At 36.6% G+C, this 19,713-nt stretch overlaps 1 protein-coding gene across 1 annotated transcript in view; it reads left to right on the top strand.

Annotated features, from left to right (window-relative positions):
* The first annotated feature begins 1,771 nt into the window (after window positions 1–1,771).
* Window positions 1,772–19,713, top strand: part of RAPGEF4 (Rap guanine nucleotide exchange factor 4) — a 143,732-nt gene continuing 125,790 nt past the window's right edge. The window contains exons 1-2 of the mRNA XM_026852182.1: window positions 1,772–1,859; window positions 10,120–10,266. Coding sequence (XP_026707983.1) covers window positions 10,193–10,266 — 74 coding nt within the window. The 5' untranslated portion in view covers window positions 1,772–1,859; window positions 10,120–10,192. The remainder of the gene's footprint in view (window positions 1,860–10,119; window positions 10,267–19,713) is intronic.

Below are 19,713 nucleotides of genomic sequence, written 5' to 3'. Positions count from 1 at the left end.
TTGCAAGTGAGAAAACCAAATAGTCAAGTTAGTTTGTACCCAGTAAAATGCAGGAGAGAGATGTGGATACAGGATTACTGCTGATATCTAAAGCTTTTCTTTTAGCCAAATAGAGAACTTCTATTTTGGGCACTGATTCTGCAGACCTCTTGTATGTTTGGGCATCTGTTTATTCGTGTTCCCTTACAAACTTAAAACTATACGTCATTTGGAGTTCTTTAGGACAAGGACTGTATCATCATATGTACTTTTACAGTAATTGCTACAGCAGGACTTCGGTGCTGAATGGACTTCTGGACACTGCCTGTGTTGAAATGATAATAATCATGCTCAAGTTGATAACAGACAGTTGTTATGATGTACTGGAAGGGTACCTGTGAAATGCATTTTGATTGGTTTATATTATAGTGTGAGGTTTAACGCAAACATTTGTAAATTTGGTGCATGCAGGTGGGGCTGTTTCTCTGATAAAGCCCTTGAGAATTTTGTCCTTTGTTTTCTTGCAGACCTTTGGAACGTTCCAGTGAAGATGTAGATATAATATTCACACGACTGAAAGAAGTGAAAGCTTTTGAGAAATTCCATCCAAATCTTCTCCAGCAGATATGTCTCTGTGGTTATTATGAAAATCTGGAAAAAGGAATTACATGTAAGAGAGCTTCATGTGATGATCTATTTTATGTAGATAAAATTGGAGGTTAGGCTGGGATTGTCTCTAGGAGATCGATGAGAGAGCACAATCAGTGGAACAACTATAAAAATGTTTACAGTCTTAGTCGTGGGCGAAGGCAGAACTAAAGTGCTGCTTGCTCTACAAATACAGTGTGTGGTGAATCTATGGTAACAAGCCACACATTATTGGATTGAGGACTCTGCCACTGTTTTGTTGAAAGATTAGAAGCAAGTCATTGCACTTAAGCCTCATTCTTCCCCTGTAAATGTATTATTGATTTCTTTTGTAGGTGCTTTGTGATGTCATGGGCAAAGGTGTATCACCTAGGGATATCACTAATAGTGTGTGGTTTGCAGCCACTTTGAATAACACAAGACAGATTTGCAGAGCTGCATACTGCTGTGGGGTGCAACACCTCTGTGCCTGCTCTGGCAGCCTGTGTGCCTGATGAAGGTGGACAACTGTGCTTGGTCTGTGAAGCTGATATGGAAATAAGTGGTAGTCCTGTGCTGGGAGTGTGTGAGTTCCCAGAGCTGTACCGGGGGAATAGCTGATGAAGACCCGTGGTATTTAGTAGAGACTCAGGTACCCCTCAGGTAAATCTGGCATGCTTTAGGCACACAGCACTGCTTAGAGTAATAGGAATTCTGATGCTCTGTAATCACAAAGTTGGAAAGCCTGAACATCAAAGTCTTGCAGCTGCTTCTCAGCCAGAACTCTTACTAAAGTCAGTGGGAGCTGTGTCTGCATTGGAAGAATCTGAATTTCAAAGGGACATTGTTCAGAAAGGGTTTTTTTTTGTTTTGTTTGTTTGTTTTGTTTATTAACTATGATAACAGTAAAAGAGAAGGAATCTGGGGAGAAGAGTAAAGCAACTCTATGTGTTTCCATTGTTTCTGTAGTGTATTGACCAATTTACTAAAATAGGTGCTTTGCAGTGTCATTGGAAATATTGTAATACTAAGTAAGTAGTCTGATATGGCAAATGCTATCACACCAGCAGTGACTACAGTAGTACAGTAATATGATGGAAAATGTTTGTTAATGTTGCTAAACTTAAAGAGAGAGCGTTTATTTACAAGATTTCATCTTTCCAGTATTCCGTCAGGGTGATATTGGGACGAACTGGTATGCTGTTCTGACAGGATCACTGGATGTGAAGGTTTCTGATACAAGCAACCACCAGGTAAAATAGATTTTTTATTGAAACCATCCAGTCAGTAGTACAAAGAAAGGGTTTGACTTATGCTGAGGTAGATAACAACATACATTGTACAGATATTTTCTTATCACAAGCATGTTTCTCTGAGTCTCCTTCAGTCTTAGTTGTCCTTTGTCTATGGAGGCAAATAATGCCATTGATTTCAAGAAAACTGATATGTAATGCTCTGAAAAGGGGTCTGTATTTTCATATGAAACAAGACTCCTCTGTCTTTTCCAATAGTGCCATATGAAGTTAGGCAGAAGATCTAAGAGTTGTTAATTCATTCCCTGGTAGTATTTTAATTCTGTTTTTGTTCAGAAGGTTCAAACCAAACCCACCAACAGTGCAGTCTGATAATGGCATACTGCAGTCACCACTGCAAAAATGGGGAAGTAATATCAGATATCGGAACTACTGCTGTGTTAGACCAGAAGCCTGGAGTTAATACCTGTTCAGTATTAAGAAATAGAAGAACAAGTAAAATTCCCCCCAAACTGCAAGCAATTTCTCAGTATCTTATCACACCTGGATTTACAAAATTAAGAATTCCGAGTAAATTTTTACTGAAAAAAAAGGATGAGATTTTTCTCCCAGAGAGAGTCTCCCACCCATGTTGTCTAGTGTCATGCTGACAAGTCATGCACTTCCTGCTGCTAGTTGAGTCTTCTGGGAAGGCATCATGTGCCATGCCCTGCTCCCATGTTTGAGATTTGGGATTGTCCCATCACGTAGCTCAGCCTGGGGTTGTACCTCTAACATGTGTCTTCACATGAATGGTAGATTTATCCAGGAGCTGAAGTATAACACTACCCTCTTTGATCCCCTTGACTGAACATTGCATGTGTGGGGGGGTGGTGGTGGTGATGGTATATTCTTTGTCTTAAGTTTGGCTGATTGGGAAAGGTTTTTTGCTCATAGCAGATTGGCAGAAATTGGATTTTTCACTCTGTTGAGCACTGCATCACCAGTCAGAATGCAAGTCAGGGCAGTGTGTGAGCACCAGGTCTTTCTACTTCTTACACTAAAATGATAGATACAAAAGGAACTTTTTTTCATATAATTATTTTTAGCAACCTCTTCACAGTACTAAGTAGAGACTGATTGAGAGTATAATTAGCCTAATTTGAGCAATTCTCAGCATGGCCTGGCTGTCATCGGTATTGTCACAACGTGGAATAGTATTGGGCTCTTATGAAACCCTTTTCTGTGCAGGTATAAGCAATCAGGAGTATTTTCTGGTGTTTGCCAAAAGATGGCACTACACTGTTGTTAAGGACCAATGCTCTTTACTGAGTCAGAAGGAAATATATCCACAAAAGTGTTCTGGATGTGGAAGTTAAATTAAGAATATGTTTGAAGTGTTGAATTGTTTCATTAGATGGAGGAGGGAACACATTGGCATTTGTGGAAATCTAACGTAAATATTTTTTTCTGCTTGTTCAGGTTCACTGCATTTTCCTGCTAGTAGGAAACTACAGAACTACAATTAATGTAGTTCTGGAAAATATATTCTGCAGTAATTTCTTAACCTCACGTTTCCTTCTCACAGGAACAATGAACTGACTTCTTACCACTGTCTCGTTGCCATAGGATACAGCCTCACTGTCAAAAGGACAGCAGCTCATGCATTTACCATTCCAGTGCTGGATTAAGTTTGGTGGTTGAGGACCCTAAATAGTATTTGATTCCAGTATTTTTTCTGAATTTGCTCCAAATTGGGAGTTTATACCATGTCCCTTCTTGTCCATCCTTGGTCTCCTGCTCCTTGTCCTGCCTTTAGCTCTGAGGTGCCCAGTTTCATTCTTGTCTGTACCTCCTTGTTGGCATGGTGCTGGTCATTCTTGAGCTTGAATTACATGCTAGCACTCCCTGCCTACTGTGCTCACTACAAACCCAGGTGATGGAGGAAATAGAGTGAAGCTTCATAGGTGGGCAGCCCTCACAGACTTGGTTGCCAGCATTGTGCTCCCAGCTAGAAATGGATGACAAATGCTTAAGATGCTTGTAACCTACCCTGGAGTACCTTTTCCAATAACAGTACCCAGGAGCCAAATCTTCCTTTGCAAAGTCATAGTAATGATTATTTGCTCTGTTGTTACTATTATACCATAAATGGCACTAATGCTAATGAGAAACTTCCAGCAGAGCAGAAGAGATACAGAAGTTTACCTGAGTTTACAAGTTTAGAAGTTTGTAGTGTCATGTAAGTACAAAAAGACTATGCCATCTTTTTCTAGGAAGAGAGAAGCCAGCTTTGTATTTAGGTTCCTATTGGTTAAAGAATCTTTAGCCACAATTAATAATCTTTTAAGATGAACAGGAAGTTGTACTAGGTGACCACCCTAGTTTTCTTGCAGATTGAATTATCCTGTGATTATATGATGATGCCTACAGGGTTAATGTAAATATGGAAAATCAATTATCTTGATTAAAAATGTATTACTTCCACTTTTACTAGGTGTTTATCTGTCTATCTGGGGAACTTAAATTTCAGCAAGCCTGGGAGTAAATGTGTTGTGTAGCAGCTAACATGTGCTAACTCTTCATGCAGTCACCTTTGGTGTTTGGTAGTTTTCTCCCACTAAGGGAGTAAGTTCCTGTACACTCGGTGCTTACTAAGAATGTCTTAATGGCCTTTGCTACTGTAGAGACATGTAAATACATGTCTTGCACTAGCAGTTATATCTAAATGCACTAATGGATCGAGACTTCAGTCTAGCTAGTGAAGTATTAATTCTTACACATTCTTGCTGCCTTTTAGCTTACTCATGCAAATACCTGTGGTTTATCACAGAAAATGTTAGTAGTACTGATCAGGACTAAATTGAGAATTCATATAAACAGAAATTGCCTTTTTTTTGCCAATATGATAAGAGGAAGCATTCCATGTACTGATTTAAATGTTTTAATAAAGACGAACACACATATTTAGTATCTCATAAAGCCTTGCTTTCATATTGATTTGGAAAAATCCTTTCCGACTGCTTGCAAAACTGTATTATGTCACAAGAGGGCAGTGTTAGAATACATAGCAAGCTGAGTACAGGCAATGTTTAATACTGAAATGCCTAGTTTGAAAATCATATTCCTCACAATATACCTGTTTTAAAGAGTTTGACCAGAGCAGATTTCTCTATTACTGTTAGTTCTGTTCCACTGAGGTGGCAAAATATGCTAGCTCCTGCTGATCATGATGGTACTTTCATTTGCCATTGAAATGGGACAATACAATTTACAATACAGAGATCTGACAGGATTGCCCATCTAGTACATCCTGAACAGTGGCTGGTCTGCTTTCTGTACAAATTATTTATGAATTTTCTGGGTATTCAACAATCAAGAAGAGACTGAAGAGGACTTTTTTTTTTCTTTTAATGTAAAAATGTCACACTATGAATTGCAGAGGTAAGTGTAATGCACTGTTTCGGTCTTACCTCAACTTGTTTGTAACAAATACCCTGATAAATATTGTACTTAAAAGTCACACAGTAAGTCCCCTTCAAAATAAACAGAAAATGCAGCCTGTTTAGAATCTGTCAGAAGGAGGTCTTTACCCTCAGTTATGAACAGATTCTGAATTTAATTTTTATTTGAGACTGTTACCTACCCAATGTTACAACCAAGGTATGTAGTCATAAGAATTCCTCAGAGATATTCCTAGTTTGGTGTTATCTTAAAAATACTACCTTGTGTATGTTTCATTTCTGAACTCTAATTTGGGAATGAACGGGTTCTGAAGGATAACTGTTGGTAATGTCTCAGAATAAAGTTGGGAGTAAATGCTTTATGACAAAAGCATCAGTGTGACATTTTTGTCAGATTCTGCAACATTGTGTTTTACTTAGATTCAGAGCCTTTTGCCCCAAATGATTAAGATTTATATTCCTATGTGATAAAATGGGAAGGAACGAAGAGAAGAAAGACAAAGACCAAATAGCAATTTGATCTGCAGTTTTGCTGTAGTCTTCCGGTTATTGCTAGTAAGTTGGCCAGTTTTTTAAAACAGAACAAACTGAATACAGGACATTCACTTTACAATTAGCCTTTTTAAGAAAAGCTCTAAAGGAGGAGCTCTGGGTGTTTGGGTGGTACAGCAGTGCCAGTTGTAGGAAGATGCAGAGGGCTGGGGATCAAAAGCCAAATAAATTAGTGTCGTTGCTGAGAAGAATGACTGTGAAGAAAGAGGTTCAGATGTCCATGTGAGAAGGGGAAGAGTTTCCTGGCTGTTTGAAACTGAGAACAAAGGAGGTATGTGATAAGACGAGGTGGAAACAATGAAAGGGATTTAAGCAGGGCAGTCTTTGCAGTACTGCTTTCTGCGTGTAAATACCACTATGTATGCATGTAAATAGCCATTATGTATTTTGGAAATAACCTATGTGAAGTTGTGACATAGGTTTGTACTGTAGTCTGTAGTATAGTGTGAATATACCCAAGCTAGCTTTAAATTATTTAGTTTGAACATGAGAATTGCTTTACCCATTTTAACACAGGAGATTGGCTGGACTGATGTACTCAGCTGAGAAGCAGGGTGTGTTGGCCCATGCTGAGCTCCACAGTGTCATGGTTGTAAAAATTTTGGTTTGGAATTTAGCTTATTAAAAGTTAAAATAGAAAAATCATTTCACTTCTGTCTGTCAGATAACCTAGGAAAATGTCCCAGACATTGCAGGTGGCTTTTAGAGGATCAGATAGAAAGGTATGGAAATTATGAATATGTTATTACAGTATGGTTAATCTAATCTGTAAATATTTTAATTAGGAGCTAGAAGAGAAGTTGGTCACAGTTTTTCTGGAAGCCTTCTTTAAGCAAATAGCCATGTCTTGTGTAAAGAGGATGGCCTAACATATGTTGGCAAACTGCAGTTCTAGTGTAGGAAGATATTTCTCTGTTATCATTAAAAATAGTTTGATAAGGATTTCCTATCTGAATGGCTGAAAAATACTCCAGTGGAGGTAATGGAACAGGAAAATCACTTCATAGAACAGATAGTTGACTTTCATGTGTATCCTTTGGTTTCACTGTTATAAAAGGAAATGTTTGCCTGGAACAAACTGAACTGTGTCAAAGTAATAATAAGAAAACTTTCAAAAATTCCAGCTTTTGTAGATCTCCAATTAAACATGGAGATGGTATAGAGTCCTGGAGGGATGCAGGTGCAGAGATGAGGTAAAGGTACAAGGTGTGGGGAAATGATGAAATTAAAAACAAACTAGCTACATCAACTGCCTTTTAAACTCAAATGTTGAATAAACTAAAATTTCAAAGAAAAGTCCCCAATCCCTGTCAACATAGCACTCTTATTTTTTTTTCCTATTTTCTTAATTTCTCTTTCAGATGCCATGATTATGCCATGATTTTGTTTACACACAGTACAAAAATTCTGTTTGCCAGGTTGGAAAATAGAGTGTCACAGTCAGGTGGGAGCATGCAGGGATGTGCCTTGTGATGGTGGGGGAAGGAGTAAAGCAGAGCCTTGTTTCTTATTCTCATCCATTCTGTAAGAATGGTCTTACAAATTCAGTAATATTTAAGATTGATGGGAAGGGGTGGTGGTTTAACAACTCTTTCACTGCATGTGTCTCACCTGCCAGTGAGAGTCAGTGAAACTGAATACATAAACAGCCTTTGATTTGAACACTACCATTTTATAGTGTGTTCATAGGACAGATAGCCATGGAAACAATCTCATCTTTCTAAGTCTCTAATACTGCCTTTTAAATAGCTGTGTGAATTTTAGCTGGTTACCGGTAGCTAGAACCCCCTGCTGCTTCTGGGATTGCAGAGGGGAACAGCAAACTGAGTTTTGAGCTACCAGCAGTCCTCCTGAAGTCTACATTGAACAGCAGGAGATTCTTGAGTGTAAGTTTAACAGGTGTAATAGGAAACGCACACCTGACTCCCCAGGAGACTGGAGATGTATAAACAAGGGGCAGAGAGAAAATGGGGCTGTGCAATCTTGAAGAAGATAGATGGGCTTGCTCCCTAGCTGGCTGTGGAACTGCTTCTCTATGGAGAGCAATGATGGCTAGGGAAAAACCCGAAAGAACTTTCACCTGGTAGAAGCCTGGACTTTTATTTAATGAACGTAGATAGGACCATTCCAGTTCCTTGACTTAACACCCCACAATGTTAATTTATTTCTCAGGCTGAACAGCTGCCTCATCAGAAGTTATCTTAGAAGGTGGTTCCTTAACCAACACCTTTCCTTTTCCCATCTTCTCTGTTCTGTCTTTAAAGATATATTCTTTAGGGCTATAAAGAATCAAAAAAGGTGCAGCATTTCAAAGAATTTTATGTTTTTGGAGGGAAGGAAGGGAGTGAGAAAGAAGTGGGAATATGTAAATATTGCTTATGATCCACCTAATTTAAAAGTGTTTTTTTCTTCCAGGCTATTTGGTTATTCTGTCCTAAACAAAGATCTTATATCTGAACTTCCTAAATAAAGTTGAGAATAATATAGTGGAGACCTGGAGATCAAATTTTGTGTGAGCAGTAGGCACATTTTCTTTGCAGCTCCTTTGAGTACAGTTGTGAGTATGGTAGCATGCATATAGTGTTTCAGCTCTGAAAGCTTGTTAAGGCAGAACTTTAGCATATAACCTGTATTATAGGTGGTTTGTAGAGGCTTCTGTTAGGTGCATAGTTGCTCATTCCCAAATATTCTTTCTGTTAAACAATGCCTGTTCATGTTTGCCTGCCTTGAAAATTTATTTCTGATGGTAAAATTTTCCTAGATCTTTTCTAAGACATAATTGATTTTGTTTTCCAGAACACATGATTTTACATGGTAATATCTGTGCAAAAGCAATTTGATATGGTTCAGGGAACTGGACTATTATGGGCATTTGTCTTTGTAATGCAATTATAAAGCTACTAACTTGATCTTAATAACATTTGCCTATTACCACTTATTAGATGCATGAAAGGAAAAACAATGCAATTTCAAACACAGAAAATGATGCTGAAATATTCTCATGCGTCTGTGCTGGATTATCAGATACAAGGATGTCGTGGATGGGATGGCAGAATTTCTGCTTTTGTTTTTGTAGACATTTCATGAATCCTACATTTTAGAATTAAAGTATATTTCTAATGTATCAAGTAAAATTAAAGTGTTTTTATATGTTAATGTGTGTTTGTCTATGTGCATGTATGATTTCCTTAGTAAAGTGTAGTTTGTATCAGTTTAAATTTTTAATGCTGCTGCTATTTTTTTTAATTCCTCAAAAGACAGTCAGTTAAGGCCCAGCTTAAAGAGAGACACATGTAAGTGTTCAGCTTCAAGCCTGTGCTCAGGAACATAACGACTTTGAAGTTTAAAACAGAACATGTATCTAAAGATCTTGATTCAGCAAGTTATTTAATTTCTAGTAGTCTAATTTTTTTGTCTGCAGTAGCTCATAATTTATATTGGAACTATTACAGAGGAGTTCCTGGCCAAGGGGGATTGATTTAGATATCTTTCTATCCCATGAAGGGCATGTGCTCATATAGACTCTTTTGAAGTGGACTTTACTGCTTGTTTGGGATCATCCTGAATATTCTAGGTTGTTTCGGACTTTAATAGTTTTCTTGAAATCCCTGACTTATGTGAAAAGAATTTATGTTTTTTTAGTCTGGTGTTTCATCAGCAGGCATTCATTAACAGTTGAGAGATTTACTGGCATTTTCAATAGGAAGGCCAAGAGTTGGTTAAACTGCACAACTGCATTGTGCAGAGACCTTGTATGATAGCGACATGCATTATAAATACAAGAGGATATTATAATTGGAAGCTATGTTTACTGAGGAAATGTAACAGCCAAATTTTCTTAGTGATGAGGGTAGCCTATATAGGGCAGAAATTTATATTCCAAGATTGAATTTCAGATGCTAGTTATCTTCTCATCACCTCTGATATTTCTAAAGAATCTCATCATCACAACAGTCTTTAGAGGTAGATAAACAGAGGCCATAAATTTCTTCCAAAGGTGAAGGTGACTCTTGTGTTCTCTGCTTTGCAGACAGAAATGTCTAAGTCAACTGATGGTCATAGAAAACAGAAGTCCTACTTACTTCCACACTGAAGCTTCCTGTGTTGTTAATCAATATACTAATTTTTTTGTTGGCCTTTTAAATTCATTTTCTTTTAAAACAAATTGCTGAAGAATCTTAAGGCAGTGTCATTATCAAAAGGGACATAAAGACTTAAAACGTCCTGAAATATTTAATATGTGTCATTTTATTTTTGATTCAAAGGATGCTGTGACAATATGCACTCTGGGAATAGGAACTGCTTTTGGAGAGTCCATCCTGGATAACACTCCTCGCCATGCTACCATTGTTACCAGAGAATATAGCGAGCTCCTGCGAATTGAGCAGAAGGACTTTAAAGCACTTTGGGAGGTAAATTCAGATTTATTTGTAGTTTATACAGAAAAAAATGATTTAACCTTTCAAGTGGTTCTAATGAAATATAAGCACGTTTATACTGTAAGCAAAGTAATAATTCTTTTAAATTAGTTTGGACAAAAAGGAAAGTCTTTTTACTTCTTTTTAGTGCTTCATATTCTGCATGATTGCATAGTCCTGTATTTTTTCTTGCGGGCTTCTTCTAATGAAATAACTTAGGTGAAATTTCTGGTGGAATTTATTTGTATACTGCAGGTGTTGCTTTCTTAGCCTTAAACTTGCTTTTATTGCCAGCCTTTGAGGAGAGTCTATCCTTCATATACTCTGATATTTTAAATTGTTCTCATTTACTTCTGTCTCATCACCAGCTGTAAGGGGTTTAGAATTTGCAGATGGATCAAGATCACTTAAAAATTAAGATACTGATTACATGTGAATTCCCTTAAAACTTTCCTTTGTGGAGAACATAGTGCTGAGGTTCTTCATTCTATAATCTGTGTGTACTTTGGTATCCACACTGAGAAGACTTCATTAATATGTTACTGTGCAAAGTTACTGAACTTCAATCAGTTTGCATTTTTCTAACCATTACACTTGATTTGAGAAGTGTTCTGGCAATTGGAATGCATCCTGTTGACCTGACTTAAACTATTGCCAATTTGTACTGCCAGCTTGTTTTAAATGGTGACTGTACAAATTTAGGTGTTGTGTAGAGCTGTCAGAAGGCACAACAGTGTCCTAAAGTTGCAGATCTAGGGACACAAACTATATTTAAGAAATGGATGCTGGTAGTAGCATTTTAGTTCAGCTTTTCTCCTAAGTGCGGACAGATGGATTTTTTTTTTTTTTTGGCTTTCTCTTTTCCTGAGAAAGAACAGTATTATACTCCAATTAATTGTCCTAAAGCAGTACTAAAGTAAGGCTATCAGAAAGAAAATCAAGTCCACAACTAGCTACACTGACTGTGGAAACAGCACTAATATCACCTCTCTGCAAATATATTGCCTTGAGCATGGTTAAAAGTGCAGCTTGACCACGGCATGAAAGATCAATGTGTGAATGAAACGTGCTTGACATTGAGTGCTTGGACAATATCAGATTTCATTCTTTGAATGAATAGTCATAATTTGTACCCTTTTTTTGTCAATGTCTACAGCTAAAATAAAATGCTACTAAAGTCTCATAGCAAATTTGAAGAAATTAACAGTGCAGTATTTTTCTGCAGTTCATGCTTTTTTCTGTACAGCAGCTGCATTATAGTTGTCATTAAAAGATTAAATATGCTAGTGGTCTCATCTGTTTTAACATATGTTACACTTGCCAGTGGTCAGAAATGTTTAATGTAGATAGTGCTTTACAAACTCATGATGGAGGAGAATAAATCCAACTGTAGGTTTCTCAAGTAACTTTTTTTTTTTTAAATTCACTTTTAATTGGTATAAGTAGAACCATTTCTGCTGTGTATATGACTTTCCTGCTAAGCATTCAGAGACTCTTGGTTTCCTATCAGAAGTATTGGAGGAGTGGAGGATAAGTTCTCCTCTTTAAAATCTTGAACCTTCAAAGATATTTAAAGTGGTTTTAAAACAAAAGTGATGGTGTAATTTGCTCTTTAATCACCAATACAACATTGTTTCTACACAGTGTTGTTGATTTTGATGAGTTTTTTGATGATAGATGTTTTTGGAAAAGGTCATGTGCGTTGAAAGTATTGGGAGCTATCATAGGGAGCCTTAGCACACATCTTGTATCTTGCAGATTTTATGAAACTGTGCAGTAGAGCATGTCATAGATGCTGCAGGTGTCAGTCACAGACCAGAGTTTGGCTTTGTGGTGCTTCTTGGCCTTTGGTACGGTTTAAAAGTGAAATTTGAATGTATTTTGGTGGGCTTTCTTTCAAGGAGTCTATCTCTGTGCTCTTAGTGAGTGGAAAATCATACCATGAAATAGAGCTTTGCTGGTTAGTCTGAGGTAGAATTAAGTTGTTAATTTTTTTCCAAGTCAATATTTGTTTCCTTGCAATCTACTAATCCCAAAGCCTACGATAAACTGAGAATGATCAAATCAGACAGAAAATTCTTTCAGAAAATTTCCCCCAAATATACTAGCAACAGCAACAGTATATTATTGTTGTTGTTATTATTATAAAAGTAAATACTTCAGGGCAACTTTTTGTTATGTTATGAATGCTGTGTTGTTCTGTCTGTCTTATCCTAAGATTCATATATCTTTGCTGTGACAAAGCCCATATAAGGAAATGGTCATTGATACAATGACATGCCATTCAGATATTTTTTAAATTTGTTTTTAATGAAAACCCACACAAGTCAAGAATGGATCACAGATATTTACTATCAGTAGTACCATGGGAAAAATGGGAAAAGGCAACAATGTCAGTGTCATTACAATCCAGATATGGTAAAAGCATAAAAATTATGTAGTGCATGAAAATTTCAACTCTTCAGATAGTGAGAATTTAATTCCAGAAAGAAGTAGTTTCTCCATAAAAAAATGGTTGAATAACTCAAAAATAATTTATTACTGTTGCTTAAAAACAATCTAAGTAAACTGTAGGGTTGGAATTCTTAAAATACTTACTCCTTTGTGAATTTTTATTATTAATAAAATATTAGAATATTTAAAGTTATTATATATAAAATATTTAGATTTTTTATTATTAATAACAGAAGTGTAAAAATAAATTTTATGTATGATTAAGTTTTTTGTTGTTTTTTTTTTCCCCCCCATGAAGTTTACTTTTGGGGAAATTTACTTTTTCCCTCTTTTGAGGGCAAGAACAAATGAAAACTCTCTGTTAACTGATTAAAGATTTTTGGCATACAAAGCATGGAAATTCCAAGACTGCAAATTTTAATTTTACTGTAAACTTGGACTTTTTTTTTCTTTTTTATTACTATTCTTCTGTCAGTTTTATAAATTTAAATACTCTTTGAGGAAAAGGTAGGATATTCTTTATAAAAAATATAATGTCTTCTGTAATATACAGAACCATGTATTCAATCAACCATTTAAATACAGAAATATTTTCTATGAACTCCATTATTAACAGCCAGGGAATGCTGGTCAAAACAAATAATATTGTCCTGATAACAACAATTACCAGTTAAAGTGGCCTAGTCATTTCTTTAAAGAGTGTGTCTGTTGAAGTAGCATCCTGTTCGGGAACATCTGTCAATCTTTTGCATTTACTCATCCTTGGAGACTTGTTTTCTATCAATGGCTGCTGTAGCAGATTGGAGATGATTAAATCACTGGTTAAGGTTCTCACACAGCTGAACACTGTTCCCCGATGAAGAAACTGTAGGAGGTTATGGGAATCACTGGTGACGTGCCTTTGTGCACTTATTGTTCCTGGCCTTCATCTCTGAGAAGCAGTACCAAACATGAAAAAAGCTTCTTCACTGTTATAACACTGAAGACTTCCATGGCGCTCTATGAATCTGTAGGAAGAGGTAGTCTTTGTGTTAATAAGAACTTGCTTTCCCTCCTCAACATCAGTGAGTGAGTGTGGTGCTAGCTGCCTTGCCCAAAAAACTGTTTCAAAGCACAAAGGAAAATACATCCAAAAATAAACATGAAAGCAGAAGGGCTGCACACAAGGAGCTCTGGTCATGCACATCCTGTTGGGTCATTGGCTTGCTCCACCCATAATAGTTGGATTCTTTTAAACAGAGTAGGAGTCAAATGAATGTATTTGAGCAGTATTATCATTACAGTTCTCTGTAGTTCATCCTCAAGCTTTGTCCTTTCATGCAGTTGCAAACTGATTCAAACTCAGACAGGAAGGGAGTGAATCTGCTGAGAGGTGACTTATTTTTAGAGGTCTTTCCTACCACAGTGAATTACTCAGTCTTCCTTGGATAACACACAAATAACCAATTTCCTTTTGTGTGGAATAAGATTATGTTAGAAGTTACTGAACATGCCTTGAGAAACATTTGATCTTGAGTAAATGAAGAACATCTATTACTCCAGTATGCAGTAACTTTGGAGAGAGGGAGTCTTGGCCCCTATAAAGGTCAGAATGAATATTTTAATTCTTTTTTATTCATATTCAGCAGCACTTACACTTCTTGTAGTCTGATAAACAGCAGCGTAACTTGCTTCCTGCTTTTGCCCATCTGATGGTAATTCAGTAGCCCTCAGCAGACTTCATTGCTCTGAAATTATAGCCTTGGGAGAAGCAGCTTTCTTATCATCTTTGTTTTCTGAACACTGTGAATGTTAGTTTTTAATGAGCTAGTTTAAAAACAGATCCTCTGTCAGAACAGAAGAAATTTACATACCATTTCAATGGAATGCTGTGTAGGAAATATATGTATGAAGTGATGTGCTGGTTTAAACATTGTAGCACTGTTCAGTGAGATTTCTGATTAAGGTTTAAGTGCATTGGAATTGAGACCACAGCTCTCAGTGCATTTGCGTGTAATATCAGTTTGTCTTTTTAAGGTATCATATCCTTTATATCAAGGTATAATATAATCTTATGCCTCATTTTATATGGCAGGATTATGGCAGTAGGAATTACAAAGGCACTGTAAAAATGCATTAATGAAAATGAACATCTGAGGATTTTTGTTTATTTGACCATGCTGTAAGTACATTCTTTATCAAGCTTTGTTACTGAATCTCATGTAGGTGTTTTGCAGTGTAGTATAGTAGGCAGCATTGCAGAGAGGCAGCCTTTTGCTTGTCTTAGGCAACAAGAAAACATGTTACACTGTTAATTGAAAATGTTCTTGCTTCTTTCTCTGGTGGGATTCTGAATACTTCAACATGTTTAAGGTGTATTAGGAATCTCATGTAAATGTCAGTACTTTCTAATGCACTTTTTCACCAATGAGTATTCCATACTAGAAATTTTTTCCAGTTCATTTAAGTGAGAGATTAAATTTTATCTGAGAAATGAAATACTGGGAGGTGTGAATCAAACAAAAAAATCAGGTTCATGTACAGCCCCTAAACTATCAGCTTGATTTACGGTATACTGCTCTGCCAGTTTCTTGCCCAGTAATCAATTGCAGAAGTCTTTGCTCCAATTTACTGATTTCCCATAGGCAAAGATAGTAGACGTATAAAACTATAGTTAATAAAGTACAGAATATTTAGCTTTGCAGGATGGGTGATCATGTGATTTAAAATAGTGTAGTGCTTGGAGACCTACAAAAATATAAAAAGGTGGTCATGGAACATTCAGCTATCTTTACCCACTTCATGTCATACTCTTCGTTGACTGCTCAAACTCTGCTTGATGATTTGTCTCTCTGATGGGGTTTCATTTGAGAAATGTAAAGGTGATCAAGTTGTAGTAACCTGCATTAGCAATGTAGATGGAGTTCTGTGTTCACCAACCTCTCAAATAGCCATCTTTTCAGAATAGGGGAGAATTATTCCATGTTATCACATACAGAATACAACACAGAAGGAAGACATGGAAGGACCCAAATGTGTGGAATCTGTTGCCTTATGCTGTCTGCAAATCTTCAGCTGATGACCAATTCAATTTTGTATGCAAAGAAACAGAGCTAGTGTGAGAGACACTGAAAAATGAAGTGATGATAGGCAAGAAGGAGATTTTTTTTCATAGAGTAACACATGGAAGGAGGAGGAATATGAAAAGCCCTCCTCCCCTCCCCAGCTTTAGAATATGACAGTAAACACAGATTTGGCAAGATGTGAGTAGAGCTTTGAAAATAGCGAACATCCCACCTTCATACCTTCTGTGTTAATACTGATAAAGCATGCAAGTGAGTAGCAGGGAAAGATTCCAAAATTGTTATTATACCAAGAAGTTGCAGATTGTGCTCCTGGTTTTGCTGGTGTGAGTTGAGCATATTTCAAATGAATACAGCACAACTGCTTTGTTACACATGGAGCTAAATGGGAGCAGAGTCTGGCCTTTAGTGCTTCTGTTATGTTGGTTTTGACCATCCTTGTAATATGCTTTTAAGGTTTTTTCCTCTTGTTTTGCTTTGTCAAACATTTCTAATTTTAGCGAGCGATGCTTTATCTGGTAGAGCAGATTTAAACAAGTATGGAATGGCACTCTATCCTCAGTAGCCAAACTTACATCAGAACAAGCCATGTTTGTCAGCATAGCAACACAGTGACGGCTGCTTTGATTCGTGTGTATTAATCATTTCATGTTTTAAAAAATGCATGCAGATTTTGTGAACATTGTTTATGACAGCATATCTCCTAAGATAACCTCCCTGGCCACTGATGGTGCAGAAACATATCTGGGAAGTAGATTTTTCACTTCAGTAATACAGTTTTTCTCTTGGTGTGATATGTACTGATGGAAGAGTTAAATCTTTTGATAGAGTCTTGCTTTGATGTGTTCTTTGCTGAATAATGGCATTATGACTGAAAAGTTAATAATCAGTAATTGTCCATGCTAGTTCAGATAATTTGCTGTGCCATTATGTATGATGTTCAATATTGTCAATAAGGCACAATTTCTGCAGAAACTCAAGGAATCCAGTTAGTTTTAACTCTGTGAGTTTCCCTTTCTGTGTTGTTATCCTTGGTTTAAGCTGACAGACACAGGCATTCCAGACACCCCTTAAGTGGCTGAAAAGATTGAAAAATAACAAGCTGATTGCAGAGGCCTGATCCTTCCTCATATCTCTCAGCAACGAACTTTCCTGATGCATGTTCTATTATATCATCCCTATAGTCAGCTTGCACCTCAGTCTCCCAGTTTATTCTGAATCTATTTCAATAGCGGCATTTTGTGACTGTGTCACTGATCATCATGCAGAGGTAGAATAAGGCTTTGCAGACCTGACTTCTCTTAAACCATACCAGCATGTCATTTCCCTTAGGTGCAATTCTGTGTCACTGTAGCAATGCCCATCAGCATGTAGCCCCTGTTGAATCTCATTATACCAGACACTGTGCAAAAATATATTGTCACTCCTATTTACAGCCTTTGTAAATGTTTATATGTTTATTAGCACTTCAAAGAGTCTTAAATTATATTGCAGAAAGCTTGACTTATTTGAGGTTCCTTCTTGGATAAAAAGAAATAGAAACATCCATCAAGCATGTCAGTCTCCATGTTAAGTAATTCATTTATTGGTTTTCTCATATTTTATCATGGCTAGAGGTAAAGTTGAAAAATATGAATTCATCTGATTTTCAAGAAAAGAAATTATTTTGATTAATTCCTAAAATATTTAAATTACAGAAGAACATCTGACAAACTGAAATGTATACACTTAAAGTCTGCAGATGTTTTTGAGGCTGCTATTTTTCTTTGAAGCTTTACTGCCAAACTTGCACTTTCTATAACCAGCTTTTTTATTAGCAAAGAAAATGCTTTTCATCCTCAGCAGATTGTATTATTAAATGTGGTATCTCTAAGCATGATGTGCTAAATGGCAAAAACATATATTGCAAAACACAACTGGGAGCCTGTGAATCTTATTTCAGGGAGCAAACTTTTGGTCTTTCATTATGTCTTTCAGAAGAATCATAAGTTTTTAAGCTTATAAAATAGTTTCTGTCTTTTTTTTCTCAGACATACATTTTAACTATCAAATACGTGTCTCCTTTTCATCTGTCACAGAAAAAAGTGTAATACAGAATTATGACTTTGTAGATATGTGTGTGTATATAATCTGCTGTCTGTCTAATATGTATTGTCTGTATATATTACTACATTAAATTCATATTTGCCTTGTCAAACTTGTGTGTCAGATTGCCTGGAGCTTTGGTTCTAACTGCATTTGGGGTTAGCAGTGTCCTTTCCTGCCTTAGAATGGATACCAAAGTGAGCAACTGCATAAGGCTTTGCTTAAATCCAAAAGTTTCAAATGACGCAGACCTTCTGTTCCTTACTCAACTGTGGTGTCTTATGTGGATGAGATTTTTCTGGAGACTGACCCTTTCTGATCTTCTGATCTATCATCTCACTCTTTGGTTTCTTTTCAGATGAGTTGTACTTTCTCTTCCTTACACAAAAGGTTAATCTATTAATACTGGTATTGAAAAAAAATAGTAAGCCCTTAGAAGCTTCCTTTTAGCTATGAGTTTTTGTTGCTTTAGAGCAATGGATATTTCTTCAACGTATTCCTGTAGAATGCATGCTTGTACGCTGCATTTGAATGCATGCTTTCTACTTGTACTATACAATGGGTCAGACAAATAATGTGATACCATTTATTAGATCAATGGATATGTTTTAATATTGACATTTTAAAAATCCATTAGCTTAAACCTGCTGGCATTAAAACAAATTGAAGATCTTTGACAAGAAGATCTGTGGCAGTGGAAGTTATTATGCAGATTAACACAAACCAAAAGCAAGGCTATTGTATTATATTGCATATTTTTATTTTTTATTCTGACAGTGTTGTTTAGTTTGTAAAGTATTTTGTAAAAATATTGTAAAACTGTTCACTTTCATGTAGCAAGAAAAATGAAACTTACAAGTCCTATTTAGTGGAATGTAAATTTCTGCTTCCTTAAGGAAGCTCTCCCTTGACTGAGCATTCAACACCTTAAAACTCAAAACAAGCTAAACCCCAGGCATTATCAATTTATTAAGTATATGGAGTAATAAATGGGCTAAAAAAGAGAGGGCCTTTTGTTTGCCTTAGACCAGTTCTGATAGATATCTCTTCCTGGTCATAATCAGAGCTGTAAGGTTCAATGTTTGCCCTTTCCCTTAGACTAGTTCCTCCCCTCTTTGGTGAAACCCTACCTTACCGAAGTCAATGAGCATTGCGGGATTTCAACCCATGTAATTACTAATTGCTTCCTTCTCCTTGTATAGTATGCAGCACAGGCCGTTGGCAGTAGGTTTAAATGCTCTTTATCCTCTTCCCTTCTGTAACAGGTTCTATCTACTGACATAGCGAGAGCACGAGACTGGAATCACTCAAATGATTTTGTGGCTTAGTAGTTCAGGGGTGCTTAACAAAATGGTCAACCCAATACTTGTACTGAGGTAAATTCTATCAAAGTCTTACAAACTCTAGGCATCCTAGAAGTATGCTTAAAAATGAAGATATAAAAGACTAAGAACTGCATATGGAATATCTCTCTTGTGGCAGAGAACAAGAATTACAGGGCCCAGCTTGTCATTTGTGCTGATTATGGCCAAACCCAGATATCAAGAGAAAGAGATTTAAAAAAACCCAAATAATCCATGTACTTGTTATTTAATCAATCCTTGTTTCAGTCTTAGCAGTGGAATTCCAATACATAGTTCTCAGGGTTGGTGGGTGTTGCTCTAATTCCATTAGTTCAGCAAGCTACAAAATTCTTAGAAATATGTTCACCAGCAAAGTGAAAATATCAGGCCTGAAAGATGCCCTGAGGGGCCTCCAGGCCCTCTGAAGTGCTTAAATCTCAAGGGGATTTATGGAACAACCTGTTCATGGATTTTTAAAATTTATTTTGGTGAATGGT

Source organism: Athene cunicularia (genome assembly GCF_003259725.1).
Source record: "Athene cunicularia isolate RWA chromosome 7 unlocalized genomic scaffold, athCun1 chr7_part1, whole genome shotgun sequence".
Taxonomy (NCBI): domain Eukaryota; kingdom Metazoa; phylum Chordata; class Aves; order Strigiformes; family Strigidae; genus Athene; species Athene cunicularia.
The sequence above is the reverse complement of the archived record's forward strand: the minus strand, read 5'-3'. Positions and strand labels throughout refer to the sequence as shown.